This window comes from Oryctolagus cuniculus, chromosome 7 (genome assembly GCF_964237555.1).
Source record: "Oryctolagus cuniculus chromosome 7, mOryCun1.1, whole genome shotgun sequence".
NCBI classification, from domain to species: Eukaryota; Metazoa; Chordata; class Mammalia; order Lagomorpha; family Leporidae; genus Oryctolagus; species Oryctolagus cuniculus.
In genome coordinates, this window is record NC_091438.1 from 142,964,824 (window position 1) to 142,986,029 (window position 21,206).

General features: G+C 45.5%; 1 protein-coding gene across 1 annotated transcript in view; it reads right to left on the reverse strand.

Moving 5' to 3' along the window:
• The window catches only part of YTHDF2 (YTH N6-methyladenosine RNA binding protein F2), a 34,223-nt gene extending 21,431 nt beyond the window's left edge, over positions 1-12,792 (reverse strand). The window contains exons 1-4 of the mRNA XM_002716072.5: positions 12,427-12,792; positions 11,905-11,929; positions 11,266-11,345; positions 6,861-8,444 (exon numbers count right to left, since the gene is read on the reverse strand). Coding sequence (XP_002716118.5) covers positions 6,861-8,444; positions 11,266-11,345; positions 11,905-11,929; positions 12,427-12,453 — 1,716 coding nt within the window. The 5' untranslated portion in view covers positions 12,454-12,792. The remainder of the gene's footprint in view (positions 1-6,860; positions 8,445-11,265; positions 11,346-11,904; positions 11,930-12,426) is intronic.
• Between the last annotated feature and the right edge of the window lie 8,414 nt (positions 12,793-21,206).

Below are 21,206 nucleotides of genomic sequence, written 5' to 3' on the forward strand. Positions count from 1 at the left end.
ACGCACGTGAGACACCTGGATTGAGTTTTTTGGCTCCCAGCCTGGCCTGGTCCAATCCCAGCCACTGTGGGCATTGAGAATGAACCAGCAGATGGAGGCTCTCTCAAATTTTTAAAAGAGGAAAAAAGAACTCCAAATTCAATTTGTCTATTCTCATCTAGTTCTCCAGCTAAGGAGACTACAGAAAGGGGCCTTTCATCTATACACAAAACAAGGAAGGTGATGAGTAATACAAATAGAATTTCCTCAATCCCTTTGGCAAGGGGGCCACTTTATTTGCAAGACACAGTAGACTCCTCAGATAGCCTTAGGATTACCAAAAAAAAAAAAGTCAAGGTTTGCCATCCTAATTAAAACAGGATGCCTACTCATTAGTTTTTTGTTTTTTCTTTTTTTGACAGGCAGAGTGGATAGTGAGAGAGAGAGAGAGAGACAGAGACAGAGACAGAGAAAGGTCTTCCTTTACCATCGGTTCACCCTCCAATTGCCGCTGCGCTGCAGCCAGCCCACCACGCTGATCCGAAGCTGGGAGCCAGGTGCTTCCTTCTGGTCTCCTATGCGGGTGCAGGGCCCAAGGACCTGGGCCATCCTCCACTGCACTCCCGGGCCATAGCAGAGAGCTGGACTGGAAGAGGAGCAACCGGGACAGAATCCGTCACCCCGACCAGGACTAGAACCTGGTGTGCCGGCGCCGCAGGCGGAGGATTAGCCTATTGAGCCACAGCGCCGGCCGGACTAAAAATTTTTTAAGATTTTTTTATTTCAAAGTCAAGAGTTCAGAGGGGAGGGAGAAGACTGAAAGAAAGGAATCTTCCATCTGCTGGGTCCCTCCCCAAAAAGCCTCAACAGCCACAAAGGGGCCAGGCCAAAGCCAGGAGCTTTTTCTGGTTGTCCTTTATGGTTGCAGAGGCCCAAGCAATTGGGCCATTTTCCACTGCCTTCCCAGGCACATTAGCAGAGAACTGGATCAGAAGTGGAGCGACCAGGTCTGGAATGAGCACCCATATGGGATGCCGGTGCCACAGGCAATGGCTTTACCTGTTATGCCACAGTACCAGCACCTACATCAGTTCTAACCAAACAGTGGTGAGGCAGATGCTTGGTACAAGTAGTAAGAACGAGACCTGGGATGCCCCCATCCCACATTACAGTGATGGGTTTGAATCCTGGATCTGCTTCTGATTCCAGCTTCTCACTAATGCTTTTAGAGGCCACAGGTGATAAACCAGGCTCAAGTACTTGGGTTCCTGCCATCTATGTGGAAGAGCGAAACTGAGACTCCTGACTTTAGCCTAAACCAACAAAAGTTGATGCAGGCATCTGGAGAATAAACCACCAGTGAATATATTAAGATCTGTGTTTCAAATAATAAAATTTTAAAAACATTAGTGGTGGTGTGGGGTAAGGTAATGCCAAATAGGAAGCAACAATTTACATAGCTATTTCCTAAAGAGCTGCTAAGAAAACAATGTATTTGGTTAGAGATGTTTTCTTCCTCTGAATTTTGTATCATAAAAACTTGCATCTTTCAAAGTTGAAAATGGAGCCAAGGTAATTACTTCAGATATTTCTCAACAAGTGACTAAATGCCCAAATTAAAGGGCTAGAAGAGAAAAATGGTGGTAAGGTTAAAAGAGGAAAAAAAAATCACCTTCTTTATAAACTTCACTTACGCCAACACTAGGAAAATTTGGAATAAAAAAATTTTTCTCAGGGCCATCGCTGTAGCACAGTAAGTTAAGCATCCTTCTGTGGGGCCAGCATCACATATGGGCACCAGTTTGAGTCCCAGCTCCCGATCCAGCTCCCTGCTGATGGCCTGGGAAAGCAGTAGAACATGGCCCAAGTTTGTGCCCCTAGACCCGCTGGGAGATCCAGAAGCTCCTGGCTCCTGATTGCAGACAGAAGTCTTCTCTCTGCAACTCTGCCTTTTATATACACAAATAAACCTTAATTTTTTTCTCATAATAACCTCTAAATACCTATAATACACATATAGCAATCTCCCACATACCTAAACTGTACTGGAAATCCACAATTCTTTTATATCATTCCATCCTTCTGGCCTCAAGTCCTTTCTTTTTTTTTTTTGGACAGGCAGAGTGGACAGTGAGAGAGAGAGACAGAGAGAAAGGTCTTCCTTTTTGCCGTTGGTTCACCCTCCAATGGCTGCCGCGGCCGGCGCGCTACGGGCGGCACACCGCGCTGATCCGATGGCAGGAGCCAGGAGCCAGGTGCTTTTCCTGGTCTCCCATGGGGTGCAGGGCCCAAGCACCTGGGCCATCCTCCACTGCACTCCCTGGCCACAGCAGAGGGCTGGCCTGGAAGAGGGGCAACCGGGACAGAATCCGGCGCCCCAACCGGGACTAGAACCCGGTGTGCTGGTGCCGCTAGGCGGAGGATTAGCCTAGTGAGCCGCGGCGCCGGCCTCTTAGGTATTTCTTACAATAAATACTTTGGTCAGAAATTATGGAATAGAAACACCTTCCTAAAAAAAAGACTTGTGCAGCCAGTGCTGTGGCATAGCCATTAATCTACTGTCTGCAGTGCCGGCATCCCATATGGGTACCAGTTCAAGTCCCACTTGCCCCACTTCTCATCCAGCTCCCTGCTAATTTGCCTGGGAAAGCAGCAGAAGGTGGGCCAAGTCCTCCAGCACCCTGCACCGACAATGGGAGACCTGGAACCTGGCTCCTGGGTTCCATCTGGCCCACCTCCAGCCACTTGGGGAATGAACCAGAGAATTAAAGATCTTTCTGTAACTCTCTCAAATAAATTAACAAATTAAAAAAAAAAAAAATGACATGTGCAGCATTAGGCAACCTCCTTCAAGCTTCCAAATTGGTACCATGTGCATACTTTGAAAAAATACTTTCTATTTTGTACTACCTGCTGTTAATATATATAACCTGAGGATATTTCAAAAAGTTCAAGAAAAACAAAATGAAAATAGGTTTTGGTGTAAAAGAAACTTTGAAATCATTTTCCATGAGCTTTCTGAAGACCCCTCATATAACTTAAGGCGGCTTGACAATAGATTGCTGGTTTCTCAGTAGTGTCTAGTATTTAGTAAAAACATACAAAGAAAGGATAAACAGTTCATCTTAATTCCTAAAAGGCTTAATAAGATTTAAGTACATCCAAAAACATTTCCACGTCACCATTTTTAGGTCTCTGCTTGAACATGGGAATATTTGTAGAGGTATTCAAAAAATCCCTGATATTCCCACTTACTAGCAAAGACCATTAAAAACTTTAAACCTCAAGCTGCTGCCATCATAACTACATTTTCTCTGCTGTCTCCCTCTATTCTCCATTAGCATTCCAGTTATTCAAAAAAATAAGTTACCTAAGTGCCCAATTAAGTCATAACATTAAGGTAGGCTTAAGAGAATCAGAGTCCTTAGTCACCCCTACTAGATTACTTCCCTTATTCTTACCCGTAGTTAAAGGGCTAGAATTAGAAGACAAAAATTATACCAACTATTTTATGAGGTTTCTATAAATATCATTAGCTTGGAGACTAACTCTTGCTTTCTACCAAACTATTCCAAAATTAATTCAAAAGAGAAAGGGGTAAGGCATTTGCCTTAGCAGTTAAGCTGTTGGTTGGGATGCCCGCATCCCGTATTAGAGTGGGAGTCCTGGCTCTGCTGATTGCAACTTCCTGCTAACACATACCCCAAGAGGCAGCAGGTAATGGCTCACGCAGCTGGGACCTGAATTGAGTTCCTGGAATTTTGGAAGTGAATAAGCAGCAGCTCTTTCTCTTTTGCCTTCTCTGCCTCTCAAAAATTTTAAAACTTTAATTAAAAAAATAGAAATAAATGTTCTTAACTCATGGTTGCTTTCATCTGGGTAATAGCCATAAAGTAATTCCCTCAACAAAAAATTTCTCAGGAAAAATAAAAAAGGTCCATATGGCAATATAACAGAGCCAAGACCTTCAAAAAGAATCTACCCAGCTAACACTAAAAGAAAAACTGAAACAGTATTTATATAAAAGTATATTCAATGTGGTATTATTTAACTGGAAAAAGGGTAATATTTGAATTGCTGATATAGCCTATAATTTGGGATCAGTAAATTATAAATCTATGACAGAATACTGTTAAGCCATTTAAAGTGATATCACAGAAGAATATTTAACAATTGGGAAAAGATTCTAAAATGCAGAAAGCAGGTCACAAAACACCGTCTGTAGTATACAACCAAGCAGACCACACTATCAAAGATGACGCCAAAACTTGCTGGAAGTTTCAAGCCTGACAGATATTTGAAGGTTCTAGGATACAGAATTAATCACTTAACAGAAGTCAGTAATAATACTAGGCAAAAATGGCTGTGGCTCAACTTGTATGTTCCACCAAGATACATACCCATTTGGAACAGGTATGACATCTTCAGGATGAAGTTCAAGTAATTCCCTAAATTACTTAGTTACTGCCCTTATTTGGCATGAAGATTTTTGCAACCTTACAAATAGAAAGGCACACAAGTAAACACCCCACCTAAGAGAGTCTAATGCCTCAACGAACTATGCGTTCCATTCTCATTAAACTTGCTTATTCTTAGAAACATAAAGACTGTAAGAACAGCTTACAATCAGTTATTATAAGGATAACAGTAACCAAAAAGAGTGAAAGCAATACTGACTGAAATGGTAACCAGGCTTAGAAGCAATCAAAGAGACCTTCCCAAAACTGGAGCAGCTCTTCTTACAGAAAAACTAAAAGGTAATCCGACACGAATATAATGAAAGGTTTCATTTTTATTTGGTTAGTTCACCAGCCTAAGAACAATCAAGGTAATTCAATCATCAAGAGTATGGAATGGTTTTGGAAAAGGACCATTAGTTATCTTAAACTTTGATTATTGTTATTTTATTCATTTTAAGAAAACATTAAAAGGCTAGTCAATTCCCATTTATGAATCTTTCACCTACTTATAAGTTTAATTATCATTCACTGAACCACTCTAGTAAAATTAATCCAAATATACTCTTAATTAAAAGTTAACATAAGTTAACGTTTTTAAACCCACATTTCCCCACTGCTTCTAACAAATACAAGTTTACTTTAATATCTACACTGTATCTTTGCCTTTCTTCCTTTAAACATAAGATGTAGGACAGAATTTTCCAAGATGAAGGAAAGCAGATTCATAACAGGAGATAAATAGTAAGTTAAACCAATCATTTACATGCCCCTCACATATGTTCAGAAATGTGCTATGCCACTAAATGATGCTTAAAAAGTCATGGCCTCAGGCTGGCACTGTGGCATAGCAGGTAAAGCCACCACCTGCGGTGCTGGCATCCCATATGGGTGCCAGCTGGAGTCCTGGCTGCTCCACTTCAGATCCAGCTTTCTGTTATGGCCTGGAAAAGCCATAGAAGATGGCCGGAGTCCTTGGACCCCTGCACCCACATGGAAGACCCGGAAGAATCTCCTGGCTCCTGGCTTGGGATCAGCTCAGCTCTGGCAGTTGTGGCCATCTGAGGAGTGAACCAATAGATGAAATACCAACCTCCCTCCCTCCCCCGACCCCGCTCTGTAATGCCACCTTTCAAATAAATAAATAAATCTTTAAAAAAAAAAAAAGTCATGGCCCCTTTACTTGTTCCTGTAGAAAAAGGAACAAATAGAAAATATCTTTAGTCCTTTAGACTTCTAGCAAAAAAAAATTCATAAGCTATCTTTTTCTATAAGATTATGGCAGATTTTAAGTTAAACTGAAACTTTGGAGGAGGAAAACTTTAAGACTATCGAAAGAAGAAAACTATCAGTCAACTTTCAACACTCTGCCTCTCCAAGATCCCAATGCTTTGAGCACCCCTGATAAGTGTATCTTCATTTCTTATTCCTCTACTTTAGCTGAACAATGAACTTCCAAGTAGAAAGTATCAAAGGCTCTCCCCTCCCCCACCCAGGGAATCATGTTTTTACCCAATACTTTCAGGTCATATACAAGATTTCTATCAGTTCAGGACAAATTCAAAATATATTGATACAAGCGTATTGGGTTTTTTTCATTTTACATTTGAAGCTAACCAGCTCAATTCTCTTTCTATACAAATTTTTCAAAGAAAAATGTACTTATCGAAAATCTTTTCTCTTAACTTCCTACATTTAAGAATGACTCAGTCCTAGGTATTATGATCTGTCCCAGCCAGTTTTTTTTATTGTCCTCTTACGGTCCTCAGGTTTACATTCGCTAAATAACCACAGAGCAAGTACTACCAACTCTTTCAAATAAACTCTAATTGAATCCATTCTCCAACACTCTGCCCAAGATTCCCACTTGTTTAGAGGAATAAAGACAAACTGACTCTTTAGGAACACAAGATGTTAAAAGAATGAAAAAAAAAGTAATTAAGCTGAATACCATGAAGAACAGGACAAGGAAGAAAGAACTGGGAAACACTGACTGGTTAATGACACACTTATCCTTGATAACAATCACAAAATCCCAGCAAGGCCCAGAGTAATTTCCGAGAGAACTTTCACATTTTTCTGTTATACTACAGTCTCAGTACTATCTTATTTTAATTTCTACAGTTCTATCACTTCAGTTATCTGTTTATGTTTCAGACTTGCTCTACATCGTGTACCTTCAATTTCTCCGTATTGCTTCTGCTTTCCTTTAAGCTCCTGTTTTCTGTCCTCTACTAACATTCTCACATTCCTGTACACCAGGGTTCGAATATTATGACCAATCACACTTCCATAAAGCCTTGAACTGCTAAGTGATACTGTGTTACTGACAGAGCTTTTATTAACAGTTCATTATAATACCTTCCCTGTTCTCTCTACTCCCTCCTCCTTCCTGAAAAGTCTTAAGAATGGTAAGCTGGTTACCTTTTTAACACTTTCTTCTTCCTCTTGGCGTTTCTCATAGTGTGAGAAGTCATCAAAAATGGAAGTGGTGTGCTTGTAGCTGGCTATGATTTTCAACACCTGCTTAGCCTTTTCCAGAGGCACTTCCTGAGTGTCCCTAGAGTTGGTCACTGGTTTATTCTCGTTGTTCTCTAGACGAATGTGTCGCAGTTGGCTATTGGGAACGTCCTTCACGAAAATCCACCTGACATCGAAACGACCCTTCCACTTGTCCTGGGACCAAACACCAGCACATGTGTTGTAGTCCACAGCAGATTTCATTTCTGCAACGCCACAGAAGTGTCCACTGCCGTTGACACTGAAAAGTAAGTAAACGGGGCCTTTCCCGTTCATGGAACGATAAGCAGCATCCAGTCTCTTGTTACCATGCTCTGTGCTGCACCAGATGTTATACTTAATGGAACGGTGGATATCGTCCTCAGAGTAGCTCTTAATGATGAAAACCCGACCGTGTTTCAGGTTCCAGTCAAAATCCTTGGGGTTATAGTTATTAATGGACCGCAGCTTCTCCAACACTGGGTGAGGTTCTGATGGAGTTGATCCAGAACCAGCCTGAGACTGTCCTACTCCATTACCATCCACCCCGTTATGACCGAACCCACTGCCACGGTTCCGAGGTGCTACCCAGCGGGCTGGCTGAGCTGCTTGTTGCTGGACAGAGAGCTGAGCAGGCTGTGGTGGAGGTGGAGGCAATGGCTGTGTCTGTTGCCCTACTGATGCTTGAGCCACTGGCGGGCTATTGTTAGCCTGCTGACCTACAGGCTGGGGAGACCCCTGGGTTGGCTGACCTATGTTCTGAACCAAAGCCTGTGAGGGGGCTTTTGCCACAGGACCCTTGTTATCCCAAGTTCCAATATCCATGTTATGCTTTATTGGGGGTGGTGGAAGACTTGACCCTGCAATGCCGTTCTTGGTCTTCAACTTAGGTTGCTGTTTTGCAGGCTTGCTAGCAATATCAGCCCAAGATGCTGGTTTTGGAGGAGCAATGGTAGCTGGAGGCAAATTATTAGATGCCACGATGTTACTAGTAATGGACCCACTACCAACAGCAGAACCTACAACTTTTGGAACACTGCTTGCAACTTCTGTGCTACCCAACTTCAATGCTGCCATCCCTTGGTCTATAGTATTCATGCCAGGAGCCTTATTGAGGGTCTCATTGGCAAAAGCTGACTGTCCATCAATCATGGCTCCACCTAAGGAGCTAGGTGCATAAGCGTAATTGCTACTATATCCAGAGCTCTGAGTAGACTGTCCCTGAGAACTGTTATTTCCCCATGCTGAGAAGTCAATACCACTGGGAAAGAAATTAAAACCATGCTGACCAAGAAATGGAGTGCTACCTAGGGCTCCTGGTTGCCCAAACATTGCATCTGGTAGGAAGTGGGGCTCTCCGTTGCTCAGCTGTCCATAAGAAGTTAGATAGGGCATGGCTGTGTCACCCCCAGTAGACCAAGCAGCTTCACCCAACGAATAGGAAAAGCCAATGGAGGGACTGTAGTAACTGGGTAAGTAGGAGTCTGACATGGCAGTATATGCATTATTCTGTGGGAGGAAAAATAAAAGGAAAATCAAAACACGAAAATAAATAAGACATTTCCTCCCCCACTTAGTCACACAATTCAAATATTTCAGCCATTACTACAAAATAATAGCCCATGAAGTGATCTCTTCCTATATACTGGTATTTATAAAATTTGATGTAACTGAAATGTTTAAACATTTAAACTTAAGCTAATATACACAGTGAATATTAGTTTTAACTTTAACACTACAACAAAGGGAAAAACACTCAGCATTTCAACAGCAGTGTCAGTCAGTCTACAGAAGCACTGAGATGATGCTTTTATTAAAACCAATTATCTTTGATTTTAAAGAATGGGAATTTTGGCAGAATTCAAGTGTTTAAAAAAAACAGTTTCCTATCCCAACCAGATGAAAACAGATTTAAGAAAACAAGCAAACAAAAATAACTGGAAATTTAAATGTCTGTTCAGCCATTCAATCTGAAACCAAAATGCAAGGTTAGGTACATACGGTTTACAACGTTAGCCTCCTGGCAAATCATCCAGGAACATCAATAGATGACACTATTTATTTATAACCTGGAAAGGAAATGCTCAGTGGCTTCCAGAGGATTTTAAATGAGAAAAATATATTGCTATCTGTCTTGCTTCATCTATAAAGTTAATGGCTATAAGCTGAAATCCACACCTAACTTTTCCATTTTATATAGGAAAGTACAATTCTAAAGGCAATGTATGATCTGTATGCTCAAGGAACCCATCCTAATCAGAAATAAAAATTTATATGCAACTAGTCTGCACATCAGATACAGACTACACTACACCATCACTCTTGAACTTACTTTAGTTTATGCTGAACAGGTTTGGCTCAGGTTTTGTTTTTTACAAATCTTATAGCTCATAGAACAATTTTTCAGTGAGAAAGCCAGAGGTATAAAAAAATTGTTATCAGTAGATTTAGATACAGCTCAACTCAAAATAGAGTTTAACCTAAAGTGGGCTTTGTTTCCCATTAGTATGCCTATATCCCATCCTGAAATGCCTGAGATCAAGCCCCACTTCCACTCCCACTTCCACTCCAGCTTCCTGCCAATGCACACCTTGAGTCACTGCCATTCATACTAGAGACCAGGATGGAGTTCCTGGCCATTGTAGACTTGTTCCTGGCCACTGAAGCTTCAAACAGTGGGTAGAAGATCTCTTTTTCCATCTCTCCCTCCCTATCATTCTTTCAAATAAATAAATAAATAAATACAACTTGACCCTAACTCCAGAAACAGTTCTGGTAATGTAAATATCCATTAACTAAGCAACAGGCAACTTTGTCCTTAAAGAGACTTGGATGATCATAAACACTGTAGGCCCAAGGCTTGCATTACCACAGCCAACCGTACTTAGCCATTAAAACATAGCTCTTCAACAGTAAAATTTTCAACTAATGGGTTTGATGTAATGGTTATATTTTCCTCTGCCAATGTAAGTTTTTCCTTAAAAACAAAAGTCTTTTCACATACACCCTCTCAAGTTCAGAAATTCTTGAAGGTAGTGTTAAAATGCTACCACACCAAAATCCATTATGTCTAAGAAATTCAGTCTATTATCAGTGGATTAAGCTTGAGGCATTATTCCAACATTGGGCAATGAAAAACCAGCTAAAAAATAAATTACTCTTGACAGTAAACTACAAGAAAACAAAGATTCTCAGGTTACTCTTCATCTCCTCCAAATATTTTTAAACAGGAATTCAAGCTTTAGGTTACTTAAGAAAAACCAAATGACTAATTATCACAAGTTATGAAGAGACAACTAAGTGCCTACACCTGAACTGACAGGTTCCCACATGCCTCCAAGCTCAAAAAACTGAATTTCACAATGTTTTACAAGAAATAAAGAATTATGTTTCTAAATGCTCTCATTCTGTTATGATTATATACGCAAACTGCTTCAATAGCAAGACCTTATTAATAGTTCATTCCTTTACTTTCTTTTCTACTTTTCCCAGTTTACTAGTTGTCTTACATGAGAACTTTGTTCTAATCACTTACTTAGGTGGTCTACATACTTTCAATGCAGAAAATTGTACCTAAGCATCTACATTTTATATAATAACCAGGCCCAAATTTGTGCATGCACTAATATGTCAAGTTACTGGACACTACCAACTATACTTCACACAGTATATATTCAGACTTTATACAAATGCTCCATGAACTTGGTCTTTCAGGGTATTTTGGGAGTCAGTTTTCCTCTTCATCTATTAATCTGGGGATTTACATTAGCTACACCTTTGTGGCTGTCTTGCAGACTAGAGGTGCTAATACAAAAGACCTGCTGAATCAAACAAGTTTCGCCAAGAACAGGTTAACATTAACAGTATTTGAATCTACATGCACCTACTCTTCCTATAAGATTGACTACGCTGAAGACTCCTCAATTCTCAATTTTAGATTTTATGCTAGAATTTTTCATCACATCATTAATCTAATTTTCCTTAAAAAAAAAAAAGTTTCCTGGGACTATTTTCTAAATATTTAATAGCAGTAAATATCCTTAAACTAAATACTTTGATGGGTGGGGAGGGGGTCAATTACTCAGCTATTACTGTTAGTGCATGCTAAAATGTTACCAGTGTGAGTCTCAGAGTACAAGATGGTTGCTGACAAAACAGAGCTGGGAATCTTAAACAGCCTATAACATTTGCTTTAATTGTTTTAATTGCTTTATAACTAACAGACATTAGGAAAGTGAAATCCCCCTCAGAAAATTAATTTGCCATTAGAGTAGAAAAATAATGGCATAGGACACCCTTTAATCAGAGACGTAAATGATGAACTACTCACGGGCCTTGCCTGCGGACTCAAGTAAGGTTCAAAATCATCATCATTTAATCCATCCTTTTGATGTACAGATCCATTTTGCACTAGAGGAAAAAAAAAAACCTCATTTAGGAGTGTCCCAATGCTGCAATCTCCCTCCTAAACCAAACATATCCTAACCTGAAGGTAAACCTTACTCGTTAAGACGGCAAACAAGCTCGGACTTAAAGAGAAAGGAGATACTTAATGCTGAATCAACGTCCGTCCATGAAATGTCTCCCTCCACCCGGAGCAAGTTGATCTAAAAAAGGTCATTTTCTTGGCTCCTCCAGATTTCCATTCCCTCCCGCTTCCCCTCCCCCGTCACAAGTGAGTACTTCCAGAAAGTGATCCACGAGGATGAAAAACAAAGGCCTTCTGAGACCTACAGGAAACTCGGGACCTGGGGCATTTCAAAGCCGAATCCACCCCCACCCTCAGTGAACGACTCCCAGTTGCGGAGCAAGCGGCTCGCCGGCTGCAACAACACCCCGAGAGGGTCCCACGCCCCAGTGCGAGGCACCTGCGCGCCCGGCGGCGCCCGCAGGGTCCCCTCCCGGAGGCGCTGCCCGGAGACCCCGCCCCCGCCGCCCCCCGGCCGCCCGCCCGCCGAGCGGGGCTTACCTTTGTTTCCTTGACCTTTTGGTCTCTGCGGGCGCAGGGAGCGTCGCCGAGCAGCGAGTGTCGTCCGAGGGGGAGAAAGGGGGAAAAGACGAGACGAGTGAAAGCAGGGCCCGAGCAGGGAAGAAAGCAGCAGGCCCGAGGGGAGGCGTCAGGAATGGTGGTGAGGGGGAGGTGGAAAAATGGGAGGCGGGGAAAGGCGCTAGGCCGGCGGGGCCCGGGGAGAAGGAGCCGGGGACGCGCCAGCCGCGCCGCGAGGGAAGCGGGGCTTCCAGGAAGGGGAAGGAAGACGAGGGCCCGCCGAGAGGAGGAGCGCGGCGCGGCCCGGGGGCTGCGGGGCCCCGCGGAGAAGCGGCAAGAGCGGGCTGAGGGCGAGGCGCTGGGTGCGGCCGGCCCGAGAGGCCCGAAACCCGGCCCGCGAGAGGCGCCGCCTCGGCTCGGCCCGACCGGGGGCGGCGGGCCCGGGCCTAGTCGGGCTCCCTCTCGCCTCACACAATGGCCGAGGCATGCGGGCTGGGCCTGTACCTGCTCCAAGAGGCTGCTGGCCGACATGGCTCTCGGATCCTCACGGGCGGCGACGGCGTCGGACTCTCCCTCGGGGCGGCGGCAGCGGCGGCGGCAGCGGATGAGCCCCGGCGGCGCGGCGGCGGCTTTTGTCCCTGACACTCGGGAGCCTCGGCGGACGCAGCGGAGACACAGCGCGCGGCTCGGGCTCCGGCTCCGACTCGGCGACGCTCTAGCCCCAGAGCTCAACGCCCGTCTCTATGCTCCTGCGCGCGCGCCCGCCCCTCACAGCAGAAATAAGGGCGCCGAGAAGGCGGAGGCGGACGGCGCGCGCGGCGCGAGCGCTGACTCTCACATTCACTCACCCACGCGGAAGAGGCCCGGCGCGAAGCACCCCGGGAAAGAAGAGGCGGGGCTGTGGCGCCCTCTGCTGGGCTGGAGGAGCGGAAGAGGCGCGCGCGGCCTCCCGGCTCCCACCGCCTCGGGATTGGGGCCTAGGAGGTGGAGGGGGGCTAGGGTCTCAGCGCGAGGTTTTCGATTAACACCTGAAGAGACTGGTTTTAGCTTGAGAAGAACCACAAAAATCTGGTTTTCAATGAGGGGGCGACCCCCGCAGCCGGCGAGACCTTAAAATAAACCTACTTCCCGGTTGCAAATGACACCCCCGCCCCTATTTGGAAGGAAATCCCAAAGGGAAGGGGGCGGTATGAGAACCCCCAAGGGAATTTCTCCGGGTCTTTTTTGGAGAGAAACTGGACAAGGGATCTGGTCATCCTCCTCAGCGGACTGCAGAGAGAGTACCCAAAGAGCACTACATCCACACAAAATACATCCTGTCCCAGGCAAAAGCAATTCACCCCACCACGCTGCAGGCAGGAATATCTACAATTCCTTTTCAGAACCGTGGGCTATCTTTCCAAGAAAAATAACACCTCACGCAACTGTGCAAAATTGCACTCGCACTTTGGAGTCCAGAGAACCCCTAAGTGTACAGACCTCAAAAGGGAATGTCCTTGATCTGGGAAAACCTGCGGTGGGCTTTCAGCAACTGGGGAAACAGAGAGGTTAAGTAATCTGCCCAAGGTTACAAAGCTACTACTAAGTATGCTGGAGTATCTCACCCAAAAAGGATAGTGGTGTCCCTCCACTCTGGAGAGAAATACTGCATTCAGGAAAACCAGAATCCAAGAGATCCAAAGGGCGGGTAAAAGCATTTTTAATCAGAGGGAAACCCAATTCATGCAGGGATACTTGATAGCAGGATAGCCCATCTCCTAGTGGCTTTTGTTCAAATAAAATAGTAGTCACCAGATAAATAATGCACTGTGAATTATCAACCTAATACCATCTGCTCAGTGATGGTATACAGGAGACCTTGGTAGACTCAAGAATACATCATCCTTTTTTTCAAAGGGCTCAAGGCTCTTTGTTTCTGCCCATAATCACATGACAGCAATGAATAAGGTCAATAGTGGAGCCTAAAATGTTAAGTATCCATGTAGATCCTGCCAGAGGAAATCAAGTATGTTTTAGGAGATAACCAGCCGGTTACTCCTGTGGCCTGGATTCAAGCCTGAACAGGAAGCAGTTGCCCACACTTACCCTTAGAGGCAGCGCAGTACTGTAAAAAGATCAGATCAGAAGTCTTATCCTGGGAGGGGAGGCTCTAAACACCAGATGGGCAGCATTAGGAAAATTACCAAACTTTCCTCATTCCCTCCTTTAACAAAGGGATAATAATACTCAACAGGTTTGTTGTGAAGATTAAAAGAAAAGCATTAGAACATCTCTGGTACATTTAAGGTTCTTTTCCTATAATATTATTTAGGGATGTCGATAAAAAAATTCTTTCCTTGAAATATCTTCAGGTGCCAGAAATTTCCATTAGTTCCTTTGGGATTAACTTCTTTCCTCCAGGAGTTCTCGGTTAAGATACAGATGGCCTGGGGGAAAGGGAATCTCTTAAACTGAAGTAGTTTACCAGATTGACTTTAAATGTTCCTGGGGCTGGGGAGGGGTGGGTGGAGAATACAAAACAACAAAAGACATATATTTACTCACTGGGAAGAGGGAGGGGAAGTCTGGAATGGGTGGAAAAGAGCACTGAACTGGAAATGGGTTTAGGTTCCATTTCAGCTCTATCCTTGAGCGGATGAAACATTCAGTCTCTGTCAACATGTGTTGCTGAGAGCCAGGCACTGTGCCGTAGAGAAAGTCTGAAGACAGTTCACTTTCCCCTGCAGCTTACAGGTTAGTCAGGGAAACAGTATGCAAATCATTATTCAAGTAGTTATTCAGTGCAAAGTGCAATGAGGAAGTACAGACCTGGCCTCCACAAAGGAGCCAGGGAAATTTTCCCTGAGGAAATGAGCTTCAGCTAAGACCTGAAGCTGACCAGAAACTAACCATGAGGGAGGGACACTAGAGAACCACTCAATGCAAAGGACCTGGGAGAGAGGAGTTCCGCGCTGGTGAGCAGCCGGATGGCGGCATGATTGGCACATGAGGACAGAAAGGGTGGGTGGCACTGATGAGACTGGGCAGAAAGAAGAAAAAACAAGGACTCAGTCTTCTGCTACAGTGATCAGCTAATAACGGGCTGATAGTATAATTTGGGGAGACAGGGGCCAGCGCTGTGGCACAGTGGGTTAACTCCCTGGCCTGAAGTGCCAGCATCTCATATGGGCTCCGGTTCTAGTCCCAGATGCTTCTCTTCTGATCCAGCTCTCTGCTGTGGCCTGGGAAGGCAGAGGAGGATGGCCCAAGTCCTTGGGCCCCTGCACCCGTGTGGGAGACCCGGAAGAAGCTCCTGGCTCCTGCCTTCGGATCGGTGCAGTTCCAGCCGTTGTGGCCAGTTGGGGAGTGAACCATCGGATGGAAGACCTCTCTCTCTCTCTGCTCTCCTCTCTCTGTGTAACTCTGACTTTCAAATAAATAAATCTTTTAAAAATAATAATAATTTGGGGAGACAACAGATTAGGAGTTAGAAGAATACTGCAGAATCTAGAGAGACAGAAGGGAACCTAGAAGGCCAGCGCCGCGGCTCACTAGGCTAATCCTCCATCTTGCGGCGCTGGCACACCGGGTTCTGTCCCGGTTGCCCCTCTTCCAGGCCAGCTCTCTGCTGTGGCCTGGGAGTGCAGTGGAGGATGGCCCAAGTCCTTGGGCCCTGCACCCCATGGGAGACCAGGAAAAGCACCTGGCTCCTGCCATCGGATCAGCGTGGTGTGCCGGCCGCGGCAGCCATTGGAGGGTGAACCAACGGCAAAGGAAGACCTTTCTCTCTGTGTCTCTCTCTCACTGTCCACTCTGCCTGTCAAAAAAAAAAAAAAAAAAAAAAAAAAAAAGAAGAAGAAGAAGAAGGGAACCTAGAAGAATAAATCGTTTGCTTGCTCAAAATCTATTTCCCAGGGCTGCTGCCTTCAATCCTGGCATCCCATCTGGACACTGGTTCCAGTCCCGGCTGCTCCACTTCTGATTCAGTCTCTGCTGGTGTGCCTGGGAAAGTCGTGCAAGTGCTTGGGTCGCTGCACCCACGTGAGAGATCTGGATGGAGTTCCAAGCTCCCTGCTTCAGCCTGGCCCAGCCCTAACCATTGAGACTACTTGGGAAGTAAACCAATGGATGGAACAGCTCTTTCTCCCTTTCTCTGTAACTCTGGCTTGCAAATAAATAAAATAAATCTTTTTTTAAAAAATATATTTCCAGGAAGGAAATTGGACCAAATTTACCTCCTAGGTCTTTTCTAGATCAACTATTTCTCAGAGAATTGCTTTTAAAAAGATTTATATATATATATAGAGAGAGAGAGAGAGAGACAGACAGACAGACAGACTGGGAGGAGCAGGGGCTCCCATCTGCTACTTTATTCCCAAATGCCCACAACGGCCAGAGGTGGGCCAAGGCTGAAATTGGGAGGCAGGAACTCAATCCAGATCTCCCATGTGGGGGCAGGTACCCAACTATTTGAACCAACTTTGCTTGCTACTCACGGGGTCTGCACTGGCAGAAAGGCGGGATCAGGAGCAGAACTGGGACATAAACCCAGGCACTCCAACATGGAACGTGGGTGTCTCAACCGTCCCATCCAGTTGCTTAACTGCTAGGCCAAATGCCTGCCTTTAGACTTGTGTTGGAAATCAGAGGTCCTTCAGGATATTTGGCCATCTTTCAGAGCTTTCCCAGGCATACCAGTAGGGACTGAATCAGAAGTGGAGCAGCCGGCACTGGAACCAGTGTCCAGATGGGATGCCAGGATTGAAGGTGGCAGCCTAAACCCGCAGCACACAGTGCCAGTCCTGGGAAATAGACTCTGAGCAAGCAAATGATTTGTTCTTCTGGGTTCCCTTCTGTCTCTCAAGATTCTGCAAGAAAGAAGTATGGCAGGGCAGATTTTACATTTTTTTTTTCAGAATTCTGCCATGGATTGCACTGGGTAAAAGAACTCTAGCTCAGGGGCCGGCGCTGTGGCGTAGCAGGTAAAGCCACTGCCTGCAGTGCTGACAGCCCATATTGGTGCCAGTTTGCGTCCTGGCTGCTCCACTTCCGATCTAGCTCTCTGCTGTGGCCTGGGAAAGCAGCACAAGATGGCCCAAGTCTTTGGGTCCCTGTACCCGCATGGGAGACCTGGAAGAAGCCCCTGGCTCCAGGCTTTGCATCAGCGCAGCTCTAGCCATTGTAGCCAATTGGAGAGTGAACCAGTGGATGGAAGACCCCCTCTCTCTCTTTCTCTCTTTCTCTCTCTCTCTCTGCCTCTCCTCTCTCTGTGTAACTCTGACTTCAAATAAAAACAAAACAAAAGATTGAGGGCTTTGGGGTTAATACCATGGCATAGCAGGTAAAGCCACTGCCTGAGGTTCATATGTGTGGTGGTTTGGTCTCAGCTGCTCCACTTCCCATCCAGCTCCCTGGTGGTGCCTGGGAAAGCAGCAGAGGATGGCACCCACGTGGGAGAGCCAGAAGAGGCTCCTGGCTCCTGGCTCCTGGCTTCGGATTGGTCCAACTGTGGCCATTGCGGCCATTTGGAGAGTGAACCAGCAGATGGAAGATCTCACTCTCTGTGTCTCTCCCTCTCTGTAACTCTTTCAAATAAATAAATAAATCTTAAAAAAAAAAAAAAAAAAAGATTGAGGGCCGTGCAGCCAAGTGCTTGCAGACAGAGGAAGAGCACGTCAGCTTCCTAAGCTGAGATGACAGTTCTGTGGTTCATGATATACCTTCCGGCTCTTATGTGGAAGTTGTATCTCCTGCTTACAGGTTTGATCCTGTCCAAGTTGACATCACTTCAAAATGAAAAATGAGGGCAAGATACATGGATTACATCAGAAGCAGTCAGACTGCCCTATCCTCTCCAAATGAAGTCTTCAGGTCCGTGTTTATCAGAAGGGAGTCTTGGGGTTGGATGGACTTTCTGATCAACCCAATGGCAATGATAATGTTTCTTCCATTATCAATGTTCGTGCTTCTACCGCATGTGGTCAACACAAGTGATCTTGACACGAGACAGGAGATGAAAGAAGGAAGTCATTGGATTTGCTGGATTCCAACCATGAAGTTGCTTGATGTTTCTGAGGCAAGGCTAGGAAGCTACATGACAAATCTAGCAACGGCAGCAGTAAAGCAGGGGAAAGGGGGCAGTCATTTCATTCTGAAATGGCATGTGCACAGACCCAGCAACAGTGGATGGCATCTAAGACTTGAGAGAAAACTGTGTGATATAACTACTGTACACTTGAGTCATCCTGAAAGTTGATCTCCTGGGGCCGGCGTTGGGGTGTAGTGAGCAAAGCTGCCACCTGCAATGCCAGCATCTCATATGGGCACCAATTTGAGACTGGCTGCTCCACTACTTTTTTTTTTTTTTAATATTTTATTAATTTGTTTGAGAGGTAGAGTTACAGAGAGAGGAAGAGAAAGAGAGTAAGGTCTTCTATCCGCTGGTTCACTCCCCAAATGGCCCCATGGGCCAGAGCTGAGCCCATCTGAAGCCAGGAGCCAGGAACTTCTTCTGGGTCTCCCACATGGGTGCTGGGGCTCAAGCACTTGGGCCATCTTCTACTGCTTTCCTAGGCCTTATCAGAGAGCTGGATCAGAAGAGGAATAGCCGGGACTTGAACCAGCTCCCATATGGGATGCAATCTTGTTCTTGGCTCTTTGTCCAGTTTTAAAACTTTACTGAGAGTTAATTCTTCAAGCTACTTCTTGACAGGAAAGCGCAACCAGACAAATGCTTCTTATGCTCCTCTATGGGGTTGTCACCCAGCTCCCCGCCTGGCCCCAGCTCCTTGAAGCAGAAGAAACACTGGGCCAGGTCAGGCTCGTTCTCAGCAGAGCAGTGGATGGAGCAGGCCTCGGCCATCCATTCCAAGGTGCAGGCATAGCCCTCCAGGAAGGGCCAGTTCTTGAACGTTGCGACGCGGCGGTCTTTCAGAAAGAGCTACCAAGCCCGGGGCAAGACTGGACACCCATTGCCGCTATGCAGAGGGTCCCAAGATTCAAATCCGGCGTGACCATCCCTGCTGCTCCCCTTCTGATCCAGCTCCCTGCCAATGCACCTCAGAAAGAAGCAGAGGACCTCCGAAGTCTTTGGGCCCCTGGACCTGCGTGGGAGACCTGGAGACGCTCCTGGCTCCTGGCTTCGGATTGGCCCAGCTCCAGCTGTTGCAGCCATCTGGGGAGTGAAACAGCTGATGGAAGATTCTCTCTTTCTCTCTCTCTCTCTCTCTCCCCCGCTCTGTGTGTGTTTCTTCCACTCTTTGACTTTCAAATAAACAAAATAAAAAATAAAAAAAGAAAGTTGATCTCTTACAACTGTTGTACATGTTAGCTTTTTAGCATGTTTTATATATGGTACATAAGAAAACCTAGTTTCCTCCTTCTTGTAAAATCAATATTGATGGCACTGAATCAATTGGTGTATGCTATAGAAAATTATATCAGGGCTGGTGCTGTGGCACAGCAAGTTAACACCCTAGCCTGAAGCGCCGGCATCCCATATGGGCGCTGGTTCGAGAACTAGCTGCTCCACTTCCGACCCAGCTCTCTGCTATGGCCTGGGAAAGCAGTGGAAGATGGCCTGAGTCCTTGGGTCCCTGCTTCCGTGTAGGAGACCCAGAGGAAACTCCTGGCTCCTGGCTTTGGATCGGCGCAGCTCTGGCTGTGGCGGCCAATTGGTAAGTGAACCAGCAGATGGAAGACCTCTCTCTCTGTGGCTCTTCTCTCTATGTGTAACTCTGACTTTCAAATAAATAAATATTTTTAAAAAGAAAATTATATCAACCAATTATATGAAATACTATACATTATGTATCTTAAAATGAGTATTAATCCAGAAAAAAGAAAGAAAAAGAGCAAAGGGAGAACCAGACCAAAGGAAGACAGACTGACAGCTGGGCCTCCTGGCCTTGAGACACTAGGTATTCACAACTCTGCAAATCCAAGGGGTGCTGTTAGGGACAGAAAACAATAGGAACCAAGGAAGAGGCAGCACTGAGGTAGACTTGAGGATTCGATTCAGGGAGAGTTGAGAACAGAAATTTCCAGCAGACCTCCAGGACTGCAGAAAGGTAATGACAATGTAGTGAGTTCTTCACAAAGTGAAATGTCCTCTGGGGTTGTGCCTGCAGTGCTGACATCCTATATGGGCGCCAGTTCAAGTCCCAGCTGCTCCACTTCAATCTCTCTCTGTAACTCTACCTTTCAAATAAGTAAACCTTTAAAAAATAAAAATTAAAAAATCCATAGGGGCTGGTACCTGGTGTAGCAGGTTAAGCCGCCACCTAAGGCACCAGCTGGGGGCTAGAGTCTGACACAGTGGTTGAGGCACTGGATAAGACACCCATATCCCACACTGGAGTCCCTGGGTTGGATACCCACCTTCAGATCTTGACTCTGAGTTGCTGCTAATGCAAACCCCAGGAAGCAGGAGTGATGGTGCAAGTAATGAGTTACTGTCACCCCACCCACATGGGAGACCTGGATTGAGTTCTAGGTTCCTGACCTCAACCCTAGCCCATCCCCAGCCCTTGCAGGCATTTGGGGAGTCAATCAGCAGATGGAAGATCACACTGTCTCTTGGCCACTCAATTAAGTGAGTTTTTAAATAAATAAGCTTTCAAAATAACTCTGTTTTTGTACGTGGAGTGGCAGGATCTGTGAAGAAGCCATCCCTCATCAGACATGCCTCTGTTCCAGTCAATGTTACCACGAGGAAAAGGGGACCCAGAGTTGCCAGACATTCTAGTTGTGGAGATTTCCTTTTTTTTTTTTTTTTTTTTTAAGATTTATTTATTTGAAAGGCAGAGTTACAGAGAGGCCAAGGCAGAGGGAGGGAGGGAGGGAGGGAGAAAGAGAGAAAGTCTTCTATCTGCTGGTTCACTCCCCAGATGCCCACAACAGCAGGAACTGGGCTGATTCGAAGCCAGGAGCTTCCTCCCTTCTCCCACATGGGTGCAAGGGCCCAAAGACTTGTGCCATCTTCTACTGCTTTCCCAGGCCATAGCAGAGAGCTAGATTAGAAGTGGAGCAGCTGGGACTTGAACCAGCGCCCATATGGGATGCTGGCACTGCAGGCGGTGACTTTATCCAATATACCACAGTGCTAGCCCCCCCCCCCTTTTTTTTTTTTGACAGGCAGAGTTATACAATGAGAGAGAGGCAAAGAGAAAGGTCTTCCTTCCATTGGTTCATCCCCAAATGGCTGCTATGGCCAGCGCGCTGTGCCGATCTGAAGCCAGGAGCCAGGTGCTTCCTCCTGGTCTCCCATGCGGGTGCAGGGCCCAAGCACTTGGGCCATCCTCCAC